Here is a 16449-nt window from a genome sequence, read left to right on the forward strand (position 1 = left end):
CGGACTGGCCCCGGGTCCCTGACCTGGAGTCTCCGTCACCTAGGCTGACCACCAGTTTCCAATGAGCGAGCTACCCCACGTCCATCCATGATCAGCCGCCTTACGTCCCGTGCCATTCACGGCCCGCAGCGTTTCCGTAGCGTACGCTTTCCCCTTGCCGGTTGGCGCTCTGCCAGCCAATCATCGGCGTATCCGGACCAGCCAGCCAATGGCTGCCCGCCTCCGCGCGCCTGGCCCGCGACGGTAGCGGCTGTGCGCCTTGCGGCACGCGGGAAACGGCGAGGGATTGGCGCAAGCGGAGGCCAATGGGCGGTGCGCGCGAGGAGCGGGGCCAATGAGCGTCGCAGAGGCGGAGCCGGGGCCACGGCGGGCGGCTGTGAGGAGCGGCCGGTAGTGGCGGCGGTGGCGGCGGGTGGCGGCGGCGGCGGCCAGCGGTCGGCCATGGCGGAGGCGGAGGCCGGCGGCGACGAGGCCCGCTGCGTGCGGCTGAACGCCGAGCGGGCCAGGGTACTGCTGGCCGACGTGGACACGCTGCTGTTCGACTGCGATGGCGTACTGTGGCGCGGCGAGACGGCCGTGCCGGGCGCGCCGGAGACCCTGCGGGCGCTGCGGGCCCGCGGCAAGCGACTGGGCTTCATCACCAACAACAGCAGCAAGACTCGCACGGCCTACGCCGAGAAGCTAAGGCGTTTGGGTTTCGGCGGCCCGGCGGGGCCCGACGCGTGCCTCGAGGTCTTCGGCACGGCCTACTGCAGCGCGCTCTATCTGCGCCAGCGCCTGGCCGGCGTGCCGGACCCCAAGGCCTACGTGCTGGGCAGCCCGGCCTTAGCGGCCGAGCTGGAGGCCGTGGGTGTCGCCAGCGTGGGTGTGGGCCCGGAGGCGTTGCAGGGCGAAAGCCCGAGCGACTGGCTGGCCGTGCCGCTCGATCCCGACGTGCGCGCGGTAGTGGTGGGCTTCGACCCACACTTCAGCTACATGAAACTCACCAAGGCCGTGCGGTACCTGCAGCAGCCCGACTGTCTGCTCGTGGGCACCAACATGGACAACCGGCTCCCACTGGAGAACGGCCGTTTCATTGCGGGTCCGTGCGCCTAAGGGCTGGAGGTTGGAGGGCGGGTCCAGCCCTTCCGTGTCCTCTGACCCCCAGCGTCCCCTTCCCTCCCTCGCCCTGCAGGTACCGGCTGTCTGGTGCGAGCCGTGGAGATGGCCGCCCAGCGCCAGGCGGACATCATCGGGAAGCCTAGCCGCTTCATCTTCGACTGCGTGTCCCGGGAGTATGGGATCAACCCAGAGCGCACCGTCATGGTGGGAGACCGCCTGGACACAGACATCCTCCTGGGCGCCACCTGTAGCCTGAAGACTATCCTGACCCTCACCGGAGTCTCCACGCTTGAAGATGTGAAGATTAATCAGGAAAGTGACTGCATGAACAAGAAGAAAATGGTCCCTGACTTTTATGTTGACAGCATAGCCGACCTCTTGCCTGCCCTTCAAGGTTAAAGATCTAGTGTCTTTAATCTCTGGAATAAAAAAAGAATTTTAAATCAGTTACCTAAATTAATAGGTGGGGCTTAGAAATGGCTGCAGGTTAATTAGAACTGAGCCGGGGAAGACATTAACCTTGTAGGCAAACGTTGGGGGTGTTGTTTACAGATGGTTATATTTTAAGATGCACTTTTAAACTTGGAAGGCTATAGGGTGGGCGTAGCATCTGCCCAGGATTCAGGTAAGCTTAGGCCCTGTTGATGAGTCTGAAGTAGGTCAAGGGGTGTGTGTCATGCATTTTACTAAAAAATGTATTCAGGGATCAGACCCTTAGATGGGCAGAGAGGAAAGGAAGGCTCTTATGAGACAATTGTGTAGACCAGAAACTGGGGTGGGTGTCCTCCATTGTGACCACACTACAAAGGAGCCTGCTTCTGTGTTCCCAGTTCCTCCCCTGCAGGGTGGGAGTGGAGGAAGCTGCTCCCAGGAGGGATTGCTGTTGTTGGGGTTTAGGATACTGCCCTTGACAGCTTCCACTCATCTTGGCTTCCTTGAAAACCACTTTGATGTCACAATTGTCTGTTCTGATGCCCAGGATTGCAGTCTCATGCACAGTAACAGCCTAGCTAAACTTGGGCTCTCTTGTGTGAATTTAAACCCAAATGTCTCACTGAGTGTGCTCTGCTGAGCGGGTATGGGTGCCTGCATTTAACTCCATACTGCTGTACAGGGACCTTAGAACAGTGTTTATTTTTTAAAAAAAAAAAATTTAAGCTACTCAACAACGTTGTCAGGTGTGGAATTGCATCTTTAGTGTGTGGATTAATAGCAGTGGGTAAATCCCACTGAAAAAACCTTAAGCCGCCATCAGCAGCATAGCCATTGTGCATCCTAAGGATTGCCTTGTTTCCCAGAGTGCCCTCTGGGTACCGAAGGAAAGAGGAGTCCTGAGAACAATTGTCTCACAACCTCCCTGGCCTGTATCCTTTGGGTTGTGGCTGGGTTATATGTTGGTGCTCCACGAAGCCATCTATTTCCATCCTGGATTTCCTTGTTGATGGCCAGCCAGAAGGCCCACCCTACCAACCAATTGGCTTCTCTGCATCTCTGGCCTTTTGCTCTGCTTTGCAAGTCTCTGACCTTTAGCAGTCTGCTGAGCAGACTGGGCAGCGTTCGTGGGGCTAACCCAGGAAGCTGTTCCTTTTGGCTGACTCCTTCCTTCCTGGCTCCTTGCCCTGTGGCTACTCATGATCACAGCACTTCACCTGTTCACCAAGTTCTCAAAGCAATAAAATATATCCCATGCCTGAAGCTGTTCCCAGGTCGGGTTGCTGGGAGTGGAATAATGCCATAATTCAACATGAAGGCAGCAGTGCCTTTAACATTGGTGCTGATCCTCTGTGAGGGTGGCTCTGTGAGTCAGGGTAGGGTAATAACTGTTCTGTTGTGGCTTTATCACCTACACAGGAGCACTGGTAGGTGCAGCAGCAAGGGATGCCCCTCTTGTACTGGGCAGTAGCCTGAGAACCTGCGTGTTACATTTCCACCTTATTTCACTGTGAACTCAAATGCACATTAAACTCTCAAACCCACACTGATAAGGTTTGCCTTCCTCTATATACTTTGAGTAACACCTGTCTAACTATGGATGGGGGCAAGGCAGGAGACAAGGCAGGGCAGGATCGCAGTTCCAAAATCTTACACAGTGGACATGACCACTGCAGCCCCACCTTCTTCTGAGGAACAAACAGGTCCTGAAGAAACAGGAAGTATGTAGTGAAAAACCAGAATAGAATACAGCTACTGGGTAAAATGTGTGGATATGTGTGCAGCTGAGCTACCATGTAGCTAGACAGATCAGGGCCAGAGCAATCAGCTTGGTGAGGAAAAAACATGCTAGGGAACAGGCTGGCTTAGCCACTCTTGATACATAGCAAGCTGTTTGTCCAGTGCAGCCTGGAGCCCACTGTGTGCACATGGGAATATCCACAACCCCATCTGGTGTTAATGGGGTCTGGAAAGAGGCTTGGGAGTTTACAGGTAAAGAAAGCAATTAGCCTCATACTGATGGTTCATTGAACATTTATTGATGGTCTGTGTCTAGCTCAGGAGTCCAGAGGTAACGGATTCCAAGAAAATGCCAAAACAGACAAAATCGTCCTTGCCAAGATCTAGCCAGTTCTGACTTCCTACCAAGGCCCTGCTTTCACTCGCTCCCAGAACCATGATCTGCACAGGCCAGGTGTCCAGAGACATGTCTGATGACCAGCAGTGGGGGAGAGGGCTGTCCTGGCTCTGACCCCGGGATATCAGATACTGGCTGGGAAGGAAGCAGTGGGATTGGGAGGGGAGGGTACAGTTTGACTCATCAAAGGCATCCTGAGGTTTCCCTGGCTGACTCCTCCAAGGGGCTGTAGACAATCAGTGCATTGTCAGCAGGGGCTGCAGCATGGAGCAAGGGCACATCCACACTGAGAGCCTCAGGTCCAGGCCTGTTGAGGTGAGTGTCTCTGCCACCCCCCACCCCACCCCCGGCAAGGACACAGGGACACCATAGGAGACAAAGGTGTCGCCACCTACCATCAGCCCCTTTCCTGAGCAAGTCGCTCCCTGATCTCTAACCCAGAAGCCCCTCTGACAGTAATATGCCCCCAGGTGAAGACCAAACCCTGCCATAGGGGTTGGAGAACAGCGGGCATGCTGCTGTTGCTGACACTGGTCACTGCAGGGGCCATGGCAGGAGGGCTTCTTGGCTTCACGGACAGCCCTCCCAAGGTGAGCCACACCTCAAACCCAGAGGTACACAGAGTGGGAAGGAGCAGGCAGACTAGTATCTCCCATTGGGCCAGGCCTAAATACTGGCCTTGAGCAGATAGCCAGAGGAGCAGCAGAAACAAAGGCCAACTCAGGTAATGTGGAAATACAGATGTTAGGGCTGAATTCCAAATACCTCTTAGCCTTTGCTGCAGATGCTCCGAAAGACCTCAAGCTCCAGGGTACCCTGGCCCAACCAAACCACTCTAGTGGACGTGGCCCAGAACATGGCAACTATCGTGGTGACTCCGCTTCAGAGCAACCACAGCTGGGCTGTGCTGTTCGACGGGCAAAGTGTGAGTAAGCTTGGGAGGGGGGTAGAGTGGAGGTATGTGGTGGCCTTGACTTACCTGTCTGCCTCCCCAGGGCTACATCTGTTACCGCCCTGCAGAGCACCAGGCCTGCTTCCTCCGGCTGATGGAAGCCCAAGATCAGGAGACCCTAAGGCTGCTGGTGAACACTTCCAGGGTGAGCAGTACTACTTGGCTTGCCACCCCCTCCAAATCCCCTCCCCAAGGCCAGGGGACAAACAAAAGGTCCTCTGTGCAGCCTGGCTGGGCCAGCCAAGGCTCTGGTTTCAGGGGAACAGAAAGCTCTATCTTCCCCTGACTAAGGCTGTTGACAAGAGCAGGTGGAAGGGCCATCAGGCTGGGGTGGAACACGAATGCCCTACCCAGCCAGGATCAAGAAAGTATTATACGATGGCCCACCAGAGTCTTTCTGCAGGCCCAGGAGTCCCATGTACCTGGCCAAGAGACCCACTATGAGCAGGAGCTGATGGCAGTTTTGGGGGGCCATACTGTGGACCCTACCCAAGTGGGAGCTTCAGTGCAACACCTTTGCGTGGACACTCCCATCTACTGGACCCGACGAGCAGAGGGTGAGTTGGGGAAGGGTTGAATGAACAGGTCTATGGCTCCTGCAGGACAGTACTGGGTCGGAGCCCTTGGGACTCATGAGTTCCCTTCTCCCCAGGGCCCCAGAGACAGCGGCTGATCTACCTCTGCATTGACATCTGCTTCCCGAGCAACATCTGTGTGTCTGTCTGCTTTTATTACCTTCCAGACTAAGCCCCCTACCGAGCCCTCCCAGCTTTTGGTCCCCACAGGCCGATCCTGTCCCCACATGTCAGCCAGCTGGTCAGGTCACCACCACCAGTGAACGGAAGCTGAGAGTAGGGACAAATAAACCCAGATTACCTGGCCATAGTGGTAATTTCTGGGGGCCTCAGGACCTGTACATGGGTAGAGAGGAGCAAGTGGGGTGACATACCTGGGAAACAAGCACCAACCTCAAATCTCAACAGTTCCAATCCCTGTGGGTCTAGCCTCCTAAAGGGAGCAAAGACTCCCTGTCCAGGCACACGCAGCCTGTCTTGGTGAACCTTCTGACAACAGACTGGGCATGGAGAGAGTCCCAGGGCAGAGTGGCCAGCAAGTCTAGGTTGGCCAGGCGGGGCCAGGGTAGTCTGGTCAGCTCCAGTTGGCCTGACATGCAGAGGCTGACCTGAGAGTCTCATCCACGTAGAGCCAGTATACCAGGCAGTCCTGACTTCCCAGTGCAGCCTCAAGGAATAGAGGCTAACCCAGCACGCTGTCATTGAAGGCCAAGCAGACGACAGCTTTCTGATGGCCACCATACTCTCTCTTGATCTCTCCAGTCTCGACACACCAGAGCCGGGCCAGGTTGTCAGAGGAGGCTGCAAAGGGGGTGCAGGCAGAAGAAAGCAGCAACTTTGAGTGGCCTCTCCAGAGGCCAAGGCACTGTGGGGGAGACAGAGGGCAGGGCTCACCTGTGACTATGTACTGGGAATCCCCTGAGAAGGCACATCCCCACATCCAGCCACGGGATGACTCTCCAGGGTTACTACTCTTGATGCTGAGCTCTGTCATCAGGGAGAAGTTGGATGTCCTCCAGATTTTACATGTCTGATCAGCTGAACAGGTGGCAAGGAGCCTGGGGTTGGACATTGGGTATCCCTGTATCCACTGACCACACACAAGATAGTGTCCCCAGCCCCTGCAGATGCATTCTTCCCCCAAACCCTAACACGCACGTGGAGTCAGGGCTGAAGCGGCATTGCAGGGCATAGCGTGTGTGGGCTGGGATCTTTGTCTTGGGAATGAGCTGAGTCACCTCGTCACCAATGCCCCCGGTTAGGTTCCAGACGTAGCAGTTTCCCTATAGGACAGAAGGGCAGTCATTCAAAACCCAGACCCTCAGAACTGGACTTGGATCCATGGACACCTGGGCCAGGGTAGGAAGGCTGGCATCTTGGGTCATGTCTACAGGAAGCTTGGTCCCAACAAGGAACCATGCCCAGCCGGTCAAAAGCAAGAGTCCACACTGACCGAGGACTCAAACACAGCTCCCTAGAGGTTGCTGCTGGCCAGCAGAGATGTGCAGGAGGGAGGCAGTAAGGAGGGCACCCAGACAGAAGAGGTAACAACCCAAGGCTGGGAGGAGGAAACGCAAACATGTGGAAGAAGTGATGTTCTAGGATTTAAAAGGAGAAAACGACACTAGAGATGAGAGCAAGGACCAAAGTTGAGCATCCTGCAGTCTATGAGAAGGAGCCAGAGCATCTTAAGGTCTCAGAACAGTGCAGCCTGTTAGTAAGGCTAAAGGATACTTCTACAGTTGAAGGAGAACAGATCAGGCATCCCAGGAAGGCCATAAAGAAGTTTGTCAGTATCAGGGAAGATCAAAGTCATGGACTGGAACATGAAAGAAAGGGAAATATTGGCTGAGGTGCTTAGTTTGATGGGTGGGCTATGGCACACAGCAGGTGCCTGACTTTGGGAGCTGGGCAGAAAACTTAGGCCTGAGGGATGACCAAGGAATCAAGTCATCTGCAGAAGATGAGGGGCTAGGTGCTGAGATGGCCCTGTACCCAATCCCGGTACTCACAGCACTATTGACAGCTGCCATGTAGCTGGCATCAGGGTCAATGTGGGCAGACGTGATGGAAACCTCAGGCTCAGGGATCAGCTGCTCATTGTGGTCTGTCTTCAGGTCCCAGATGTGGATAGCACCGCTCTGGTCACCCACAATGAGTTCTGCCTGGGATGTAGTGGGGGTAAGATGCAGCAGTATCTCTGCCCTCCAAAGCCCCCAGGGACCTGGCCCCATGAGTGCTCCTCACCTGGTTGGGGTGCAGACACACGCAATTAATGGGCGCATTCACCTGGAAGATACGCTGACACTGCAGGTTGCGGGACCTGTGGGGAGTTACGATTATACATGGTGTCTAATGCATACTACTGGTGTCCCGCCAAAATCCCTCATTCTCTGCTAATAAGAGCCTTGGAAGTTTATGGAGTTTGGGTCTTCCCCACAGATGACAGTGTGAGGCCAGCAGAAGGAGAATGGAAGTCTGGCCGCTAGCCTAAAGCAGGGTTGGCTTTGATGAAGGTCCATCCTGCTTTCCTTCTCCCCTCAAACACCCCCTTGGTTAGTTTGTCCGTGGGGTACCTGCCCAAAGACAACCCCCGGCTGCCCTCTTCCCAGACAGCCACCCTCTCCAGTCCAGCACTCAACACCTGAGGTCCCAGATGCGAGCTGTGCAGTCCTCCCCGCCCGTGTACATCCAGCGGCCATCCTCATGAAAGCCCACAGATGCAATGTTCTTATTGACTCCATCATAACTGATGATGGGGTTGGGGTTATTGGAGTTGAGATCATACATGCGGATATGCTGGTAACCTGGGGACACAGGCTAAATTGAAGCATGGCGCCAGGTAGTCCTGCCACCAGTCAAGGAAGGGCTGAGGTCAAGAATCTCAGGTACCTGCAGCAGCAATCATGCTTCGGTCTGGCGTGATCTCCAATGCATTCACCTGCTGAGCATGTTAAGGATGATGGGAAGGGAACCCTGGAAAGTGAGGCCTTGGGGCCACAGACTATCAAGACCTCCACCACGTGGCCTGAGTTTCCCCAGGCACTTGGCATTCATACCTAATCCTGGCCACCACCACCCTGCCTGCTCCTAAGTGAAGGATACAGAGTCCTGATGCTGCACTGTTCGAGTGCAGATGCCACTGTGTGCCTGCCAGAAGCGCACTGTGTGGTCATAGCCTGCAGTTGCCAAGATGACAGGGTCACTGCCCACTGTGCCTGGGGTGGTGTTCATTGTTTGATGGCTGGGGAAAATGAGGCCTGCACGAGGCCAGGAGCTAGATGATAGGCAAAGTCCAAAGGTCAAAACATCTAGAGGGAAAGATACATGTATGAGAAAACAATCCGCACACTACACTAAGTATTATCACTTTTTTTTTTTTTTTTGGTTTTTCGAGACAGGGTTTCTCTGTGGTTTTGGAGCCTGTTCTGTCCTGGAACTAGCTCTGTAGACCAGGCTGGTCTCGAACTCACAAAGATCCGCCTGCCTCTGCCTCCCAAGTGCTGGGATTAAAGGCGTGCGCCACCACCGCCCGGCCGAGTATTATCACTTTAGAGATAAGAAAAATGAATCTTTAGAGTCACGCTGGCAGTCTCAAGATAGGCGACTCAGTTCCTCCACTTCTTGGCGCCTGTACCTCCGCTTCATCAGCACGGAAGGAGACGCCAACCCGCCTGCAGCCAGCAGGAGGCAGTCACACACAGAGGGCAATCACAGAGGCGCCGTCTGCCGCAAGGGTAGGCAACGCATGCGCAGGGCGACTGGGGAAGCCGGGCACTGCGGCTGCTGCGCATGCGTAGCTGACCGGCATTGGGCTCTGATGGGTGGGGGAGCTGTGCGGCAGGACCCCCGAACTCCCCTGTGCTCTGCAGATTGCTCTGGCTCTGTCCTACCAGCCTAATTACCCCGACCGCACCGTCCTAGCCACCCAGCGACTAGTACTCAGCCCTCGTCCCGCGGACTCCGTACCTTACACACGCTCAGCACTCTGCCTTGGTCCAGGACGGCGAGGCGAGTAGGAGCGAGTCGATAGAAGCCGGGCCGAGCGTAGAATTATCGATAGCTGCTTAGGGCGAGACCATGAGTGGGGGAGTTGCCAGAGATATTTGAAAGTTCTGAAACCAGGAACTGCAGAAGCGATCGAGCGCGGAGGGGCGTCAGCCCCGACCCCAGACTTGTACTAACTGGACATCACAGCCTTGGTGCGGCTGCCTGTTTTCCAGGCTTGGTTCTCAGGAAGGATTGCACTGTCCTTGTCCCCTACCCCTGCACACATACACAATCCCCTACCCTACCTACCAAGATAGAATTTCCAACAAAACTTTCAGTAATTTTTTTTAAAGTATAAACATATCTCAAACGTTGTACTAAAAGGATTACTTTCTTACAAGAAGTTCAAATGCAACTGGGCATTCTGTACTTCTATTTGCTTTATCTGGTAACCCTAGTCTGGGCCTTTTCAGACCTGTCCAGCCCCAGCCTGATCCTCAGTACACACAAGTTAGCCTAGGAACCCCTTTAGAACTGCAGATTCTCTGGCCGGGCGGTGGTGGCGCACGCCTTTAATCCCAGCACTCGGGAGGCAGAGGCAGGCGGATCTCTGTGAGTTCGAGGCCAGCCTGGTCTACAAGAGCTAGTTCCAGGACAGGCACCAAAGTTACAGAGAAACCCTGTCTCGAAAAAACCAAAAAAAAAAAAAAAAAAAAAAAAAAAAAAGAACTGCAGATTCTCATGACTTCGTCTTTATTACAGTCCTCCGAACTCCACAAAGTTAGCCTTGTTTTCCCATGGATTCTTTCCACTGCAACTAGAAATGGGACTGCAAACCCATTTTTCCTATGATCACAAGAGGGTGAGTCCAGTTCCTTGGCCAAGGCCAATTCTTGTCCATGCACCCAGGTCTTTGATCATAGACATCCCCCTCCCCCACACTTTTCCCCAGGTCCTCCTCACCTGTACCCCTTAATGTGTTTTTGTTGTTCGCTTTGCTTGTTTGTTTGGTTTTGGTGTTTTGAGACAAGATTACTCTGTCCTGCCCTAGCTATACTGGAACTCATGCTGTAGACCAGTCTGGCCTCGAACTCACAGAGATCCACCTGCTTCTGCTTTTAGGGATTAATGGCGTGCACCACCACCCCCAGCTTTGTGTTTGTTTTTTGCATGGGTGGGTTTTTTTTTTTTTAAGATTTATTTATTTATTACATATACAGTATCCTCAGTACTTTGCCTGCAGGCCCGAAGAGGGTACCAGATCTCATTACAGATGGTTGTGAGCCACCATGTGGTTGCTGGGAATTGAACTCAGGACCTTTGGAAGAGCAGGTGGTGCTCTTAACCACTGAGCCATCTCTCCAGCCCCCTGGGTGGGTTTTTTTTTTTTTTTTTTTTTTTGATTTTTCGAGACAGGGTTTCTCCGTAGCTTTTGGTTCCTGTCCTGGAACTAGCTCTTGTAGACCAGGCTGCTGGGTGGGGTTTTAAGACACAGTTTCTCTAATGTAACAGTCCTGGATGTCTTGGAACTCAATTTTTAGATCAGTCTGGCCTCGAACTCACTGAGATCCGCCTATCTCTGCCTCCCAAGTGCTGGGATTAAAGGTGTATGCCATACACACTCCCCTCCCCCCACACTTTGTCGTTTCATCCAGGGTTTGCTTGGTACCCTATAATGACTTCAAGTTTACTAGGCAAGGATGACCTTGAACTTCAAGTTCCCTGTCTCTGACACTGTGGATGTTTGGACTTTGCACACGCTAGGCAAGTATACTAGCATCTGAGTTTCAGTGCTAACTCCAGCCTCCCCTTTAGTGCTTTCAGAACAAAAAACAACCCTAGTATTCTCTTTCCAGCTAAATTCTGTCTCCTCCAAAGAGCTGTCCTTGCCACCGTTGGTAACTGCACTTCCCACCTCCCCCTCATTCCGTAGCTTCCCCCCCCAGCTCTCTGGGGAAATTCCTCAAGGCCACTGCCCAGCTTCATCTGCCAAACCCGATAGATACTTTCTTTCCACCTCTTGTGTACTGGGGATGGCATCGCATCTTCTCTTTTGTTCCCTGGTACCAGTACCAGCTCCACCTCAATGGACTCTCTTCCTGTCCTCCCACCTCCCAAAAAACTCTCCCCCTTTTCTGTTTGCACACAAATGCCTCACTGACACTACCTTCCTGTCTAAAGTAACTCTCACTGACCAGTTGTCTTTCTGTTATAACTGGCTATCATCCGAGCACATCCTTCGTCCTTGCCGTTGTGAGCCAACAATATCACCTGGCACGCACCTCCTCACGTCTTTGTTCCTTGTCTTTTGAGATAGGGTTTTTCTGTGTAGCCCTGGCCTTCCTGGAACTCGAACTGTAAACCAGGCTGGCCTTGAACTCACAGAGATCTACCTGCCCCTGCCTCCCAAGTGCTGGGATTAGAGGCGTGCGCCACTCCTCACGTCTTGGAAAGCCCTGCTTTAGTCCCCCTTTAACAGTCAACCTGTTTGCCCCACCCTCCTCCTCCTCCTCCTCTTCCTCACACAATTTCACTCACCCCAGGCTGGTTGGAACGTTCTCTGTGTAACTAAAGATGACCTTGACCTCCTCCTGTCCCCACTTCCTGAGCGCTGGAATCACCGCCGTGCCTGTGTGGTCTTTTGCAAACTGAAATCTGGCCTTATTAACCCACAAGACCCTTCAGGGGTACCAGAGAACTTCCAGGTTCCTGGGTCTCCTATCCCTTGCCTCTGCCTAATCTCTCCTTCCCCCAGGCCACTGGCTCCGCAGAGATCTCTCGCCACGCCCTTACTTAGGTCCTTTGCCTGTGCTTAGGCTGTTCTCCCTCCACCCTGCGCCGACACAGCTCTTGGCTCTCAGCACCTTCACGTTCATCTTATGAGCTTGCTCTTTGTGGGACTTTGTGCTGGTTCAGGTGAAGCTCACAAAGCATAAAATTGTCCATTTATTAAAGGTTTGTTTTTGTTTATGGGTATGTGTGTGTCTGTGTTAGCATGCATATATGCATGCAGGTGCCTTCAGAGGCCAAGAAAGGATATATGATCCCCTAGAGCTAGGGGTTACAGGTGGTTGTGAGCTACCTGATGTATGTGCTGGGAACTGAACTCAGATCCTCTGCAAAAACAGAATTGCTCCTAACTGATGAGCTATCTCTCTAGTCCCACAGTTGGCCATTTAAATTGAACAGTTCAGGAAAAGGATGCAAATCAGTAGTAGAGAGACTGCCTGGCACATTCTAGGTTAGCCCAGCAATACATAAATAAAAACAGAGTGAACAATTTAGTCAATAGGACACATCTGTAATCCTGACACTTGGGAACCTGAGTCAGGAGGATCAAGAGTTCAAGGCCAGGGCTGGAGAGATGGCTCAGAGGTTAAGAGCATTGCCTGCTCTTCCAAAGGTCCTGAGTTCAATTCCCAGCAACCACATGGTGGCTCACAACCATCTGTAATGAGGTCTGGTGCCCTCTTCTGGCCCAGACGTACACACAGACAGAATATTGTATACATAATAAGTAAATAAATAAATATTAAAAAAAAAAAGAGTTCAAGGCCAGCCTCACTTGGCTATATAATAATTTAAAATAGAATCAATTCAATGTATTTTAAAAAATTATGTAAACGTATTTTTAAAAAGAATGATTTAAAAAACATCAATTCAATGGCACAGTGACATTTAGTGGATTGACACTGTGCAACTACTACCTCTATATGACTACCAGATGAGGTGGCAGTGGGGGCCGTGGCACACACCTTTACTCTCAGCACTCAGAGGCAGAAGCAGGTGGATTTCTGTGCGTTCAAGGCCAGCCTGGTCTACAAAGAGTTTCAGGACAGTCAGGGCTACACAGAGAAACCCTGTCTGTCTGTCTTGGGGTGGGGGGAGAGAGGGCATGGTGGCTTTTGCTTTAATCCCAGCATCTGAGAGGCAGAGACAGGCAGATCTCTGTGGCAGGCAGATCAGACCGATTTGATCCACAAAGTGAGTTCCAGGACAGCCGAGGCTACAAAGAGAAACCTTGTCTTGAAGAGAGAGAGAGAAGTGGGGCTGGAGAGATGGCTCAGAGGTTAAGAGCATTGCCTGCTCTTCCAAAGGTCCTGAGTTCAATTCCCAGCAACCACATGGTGGCTCACAACCATCTGTAATGAGGTCTGGTGCCCTCTTCTGGCCTTCAGGCATACACACAGACAGAATATTGTATACATAATAAATAAATAAGTAAATAAATAAATAAATAGAGAAGAGGCATTACTCCCTGCCCTCTTTTCCCAACCCAGTCCCTGGAAACCACTAATCTTGTCTCTGTGTGTTGGCCTCTGGTCTCTGTGTGTTGGCCTCTGCTGGACATGTCATGCCAATGGAATAGCAGATGTATAGCCGTTATGGGTCCCTCTCATCCGTTTCTGTGGCTAAACAGTGTCCCCCGAATGTGTGCACGTCTTGTTCACCGATGGTGAATGTCTGAACTGTTTCCTTCTTCCCAGCTTCTGTGACACAGTGCTGCTATAAATGTTTGTGTTTGAGCATTTGTTTGCATACATGTTTTCGTTCGCCATGGAACTGTCTTAGAATGGAATTCCTGGGCCGTGTTAGCTCTGTGTTCAGTCACAGAGCCATTGCTCTAGCCAGCTGTTTGACTTTGGGGAACTGCTGAAACATCGTGAGGCCTTTCCCTACATCATGCTTTGTGCTCTGCAGCAACTCCACTTAGGAGGATCAGTCCCCATCTGGGGACATCCTGTCAGAAGACAGGCTCCGAGCTGTAGTATTGCCATTGAAGGCTCATGGCTGGAAGATGGTGGATCCATTTGGCCCAGCTGCAGTTCAGACCCCTCCCTCTCCTGACCACATTCTTTCTGGCCAGCTGAGCAGACTGATCCACAGGGACCCTGCATATGCCCTCCTATACCTTACTTATCTTCCTGTTGATGATGCATAAGCTCCCCAAAGGCAGCTAGCACCCCTGGAGGTTCAGAGGCAGCTTTGGTGAGCCCTAGGCATACTGGATGGAAGAGGAGAGCCAGCATCGAAGGATGCTTGAATTGGTATCAATCATGATGGGACCCAAGAACACAGGAGAAGTGTGACCAGGTGTGTGTCACCTGTTTTCTGAGCTGTTGCCCTTTCTTCAGGACTCTGGGTGTGGCCAGGAGCTAAAGGCTGGGATGCTGTAGATGGTCCAACCCAGAGATAGCTGTAGAACTGGGCGTGGCCCTGACCATTCTGAGCAGCTCCAGCATCTCTGTGGGGTAGCAGGAATCTGGAGCATGTGGCTTTTAAGATACTACTCACTGGCACAGCACTTTACAGGGGTGGCACCCACAAAAGTGACACCTGACATGCTTCCAGCAACCCAAGAGATGGCACATTCAGTAATACCATTGTATACATGAGGAGCTGGGAATGCCCTGAGCAGGTACACAGCTGACAGGCAGAGGCAGGGGCTGCGGGCTGGCTGGCGGCAGTTAAGCATCTGGGAAGAAAGCCAGTCAGGGCTGCAGTGAAGCTGCCTGCCATCAGCTCAGCAATTCTGCTGGCTCAGCTGCCCCTCCTCCCAGTATCTTCTTCAGAGGCCTGACATCCTGGAGGGCTGCCCCAGACCCACGAATCTGCATCCTTTGTCCCAGTAGGGATAGGCGACAGCCTGTTATGATGCTCCATCCCCAGGTATGGGGAGGAGGATCCATGCAGGTAAACATCTTTGTATCCACGCAGACCTTCCCATCAGCCCTCCAGACAGAGCTGCTGTCCCATTTTACAGCCGAAGCAACTGAGCATCAGGAGCTTGTCCATCATGGCCACGAGTCAATAGTACCGTGGTCTCCTGGACCCCACTGGGATCTAGTTTGACCTAGCAGGGGAAGCCTCTGACTTTCTTTCTGCTACCATCCACCCTTTGAAGTAAGGAATGACTGGATGCAGAAGTCCACCTAGAGTCTGGATGTCCCTTGCAGACCACAATATGAATATTTAACTGGGACCCTTGGATTTTCTGCCCAAAAGGATCTAGTCGATTTCTCTGGTCTGCACATCCCTCTTTCTGAGTGGGTTACACAAGGGGATGCCCACAACTGGTCCGAGAAGTGGCTCTGGGTACCTGTTTATGGGGTGTAGTTGATGCTGAATCTGGACAGCTACAGGCAAGGGCCAGCTCATTACCAAACGCAGTCCAAGAATACTAAATTTAAACTTGCCCTTCCAGGTCTTGGTGAAGGTATATTTGTTAAGGTAGGAGGCTAGAACATATTTTATTTAACAGGTTATTAGTGTGAATTACAATATTGAAACAGACATTTGGTGAGTGGGCTTCTGTTTGTATTTTTGCCCCAGGTCCTTAGAAGCTCCAAACACGGCAATAATAGTCATGATAATAGTGGTTTTCTTTTTATATATTTACATATTTTTGTAGTGTTTCCTGTATGCTTGGCACTGTATCATGTGAAGATGAACCTAATACAGTTGCAATCCCTGCAGGGAGGCCCCAGGACATTACAATACTCACAGCAACTATTTGCTGGGCATTTTACTATGTCCAGGATTAACTGTGGGGACAGCATCACAATTAACCCTGGAGTAGATGGAAGGGACACATTGTTGACCCACCTTTAACAGAGAGGGTAGATGAGAGACTCAGAAAGATAAAATGGCCAGTTCAGGCTGACAAAGCCAGTAAGAAGAAGAAGAACTGAGGCAGGGATCCACATAGGTTCCAAGCCCAGACCCACGACCTTGAGGCCCAGGGACCTCGTGGCACACACTCGGGAATGCATAACATTTCCAGAGCTTGGTTGCTGTTTTCTCAACCTGTAACATGTGGACAGTAAATTCAGCTTTAGTACAGATGACCAGCGCAGCCCCTGAGCCTGTGAGTAACCACAAACTGTTCGCTGTAAGCGGTTAGGGGAAGGATTTTTGCATTCGGAGACCTTTTCTGAGAGCCCAGCACATATGAGAAGACTCTTCCATGACCAGAAAGATTACATGATCCTGGAATCCCCGTACCTGCTGCTTCCTCTCCCCTGCCCTTCTGGACCTGCTGCATGGTCCCGAACCACCAGAACAGTGAGTCGGGGTGCACGTGTGAACCTCACCAGATTCTCTCTACTGTCTTGCTGGGTTGGGAAGATGCTCCGCTCCCGGTTGTAAATAAGGAACCCGAGGGGGCAGAACCTTCCCCAAGCCGTGGAGCTCAACTGATTTACAATGCTGCAGGCAAGGTAAGGAGAGGCCTGGAGCAGCCCTAACCTTCAGGTAGGAAG

At 52.4% G+C, this 16449-nt stretch overlaps 3 protein-coding genes across 3 annotated transcripts; 2 read left to right on the plus strand and 1 right to left on the minus strand.

The window, feature by feature from the left end:
• The first annotated feature begins 335 nt into the window (after positions 1-335).
• Positions 336-3121, plus strand: Pgp (phosphoglycolate phosphatase). The gene is made up of 2 exons (XM_057774614.1): positions 336-1081; positions 1175-3121. The coding sequence occupies exons 1-2, from the start codon at positions 442-444 to the stop codon at positions 1498-1500; spliced, it is 966 nt and encodes a 321-aa protein (XP_057630597.1). The 5' UTR covers positions 336-441; the 3' UTR covers positions 1501-3121.
• A 1049-nt stretch (positions 3122-4170) lies between these two features.
• Positions 4171-5405, plus strand: Bricd5 (BRICHOS domain containing 5). The gene is made up of 5 exons (XM_057774615.1): positions 4171-4260; positions 4443-4595; positions 4666-4767; positions 5026-5179; positions 5275-5405. The coding sequence occupies exons 1-5, from the start codon at positions 4183-4185 to the stop codon at positions 5367-5369; spliced, it is 582 nt and encodes a 193-aa protein (XP_057630598.1). The 5' UTR covers positions 4171-4182; the 3' UTR covers positions 5370-5405.
• Positions 4176-9216, minus strand: Mlst8 (MTOR associated protein, LST8 homolog). Its single transcript, XM_057774613.1, has 9 exons — positions 9167-9216; positions 8303-8508; positions 8090-8141; positions 7842-8004; positions 7445-7520; positions 7210-7362; positions 6356-6480; positions 6092-6255; positions 4176-5998 (listed from the first exon to the last, which is right to left on the minus strand). Exons 2-9 carry the CDS (start codon positions 8429-8431, stop codon positions 5880-5882), a joined length of 981 nt encoding a protein of 326 aa, XP_057630596.1. The 5' UTR covers positions 8432-8508; positions 9167-9216; the 3' UTR covers positions 4176-5879.
• Positions 9217-16449: the final 7233 nt, after the last annotated feature.

Source organism: Chionomys nivalis, chromosome 7 (assembly GCF_950005125.1).
Source record: "Chionomys nivalis chromosome 7, mChiNiv1.1, whole genome shotgun sequence".
Taxonomy (NCBI): Eukaryota; Metazoa; Chordata; class Mammalia; order Rodentia; family Cricetidae; genus Chionomys; species Chionomys nivalis.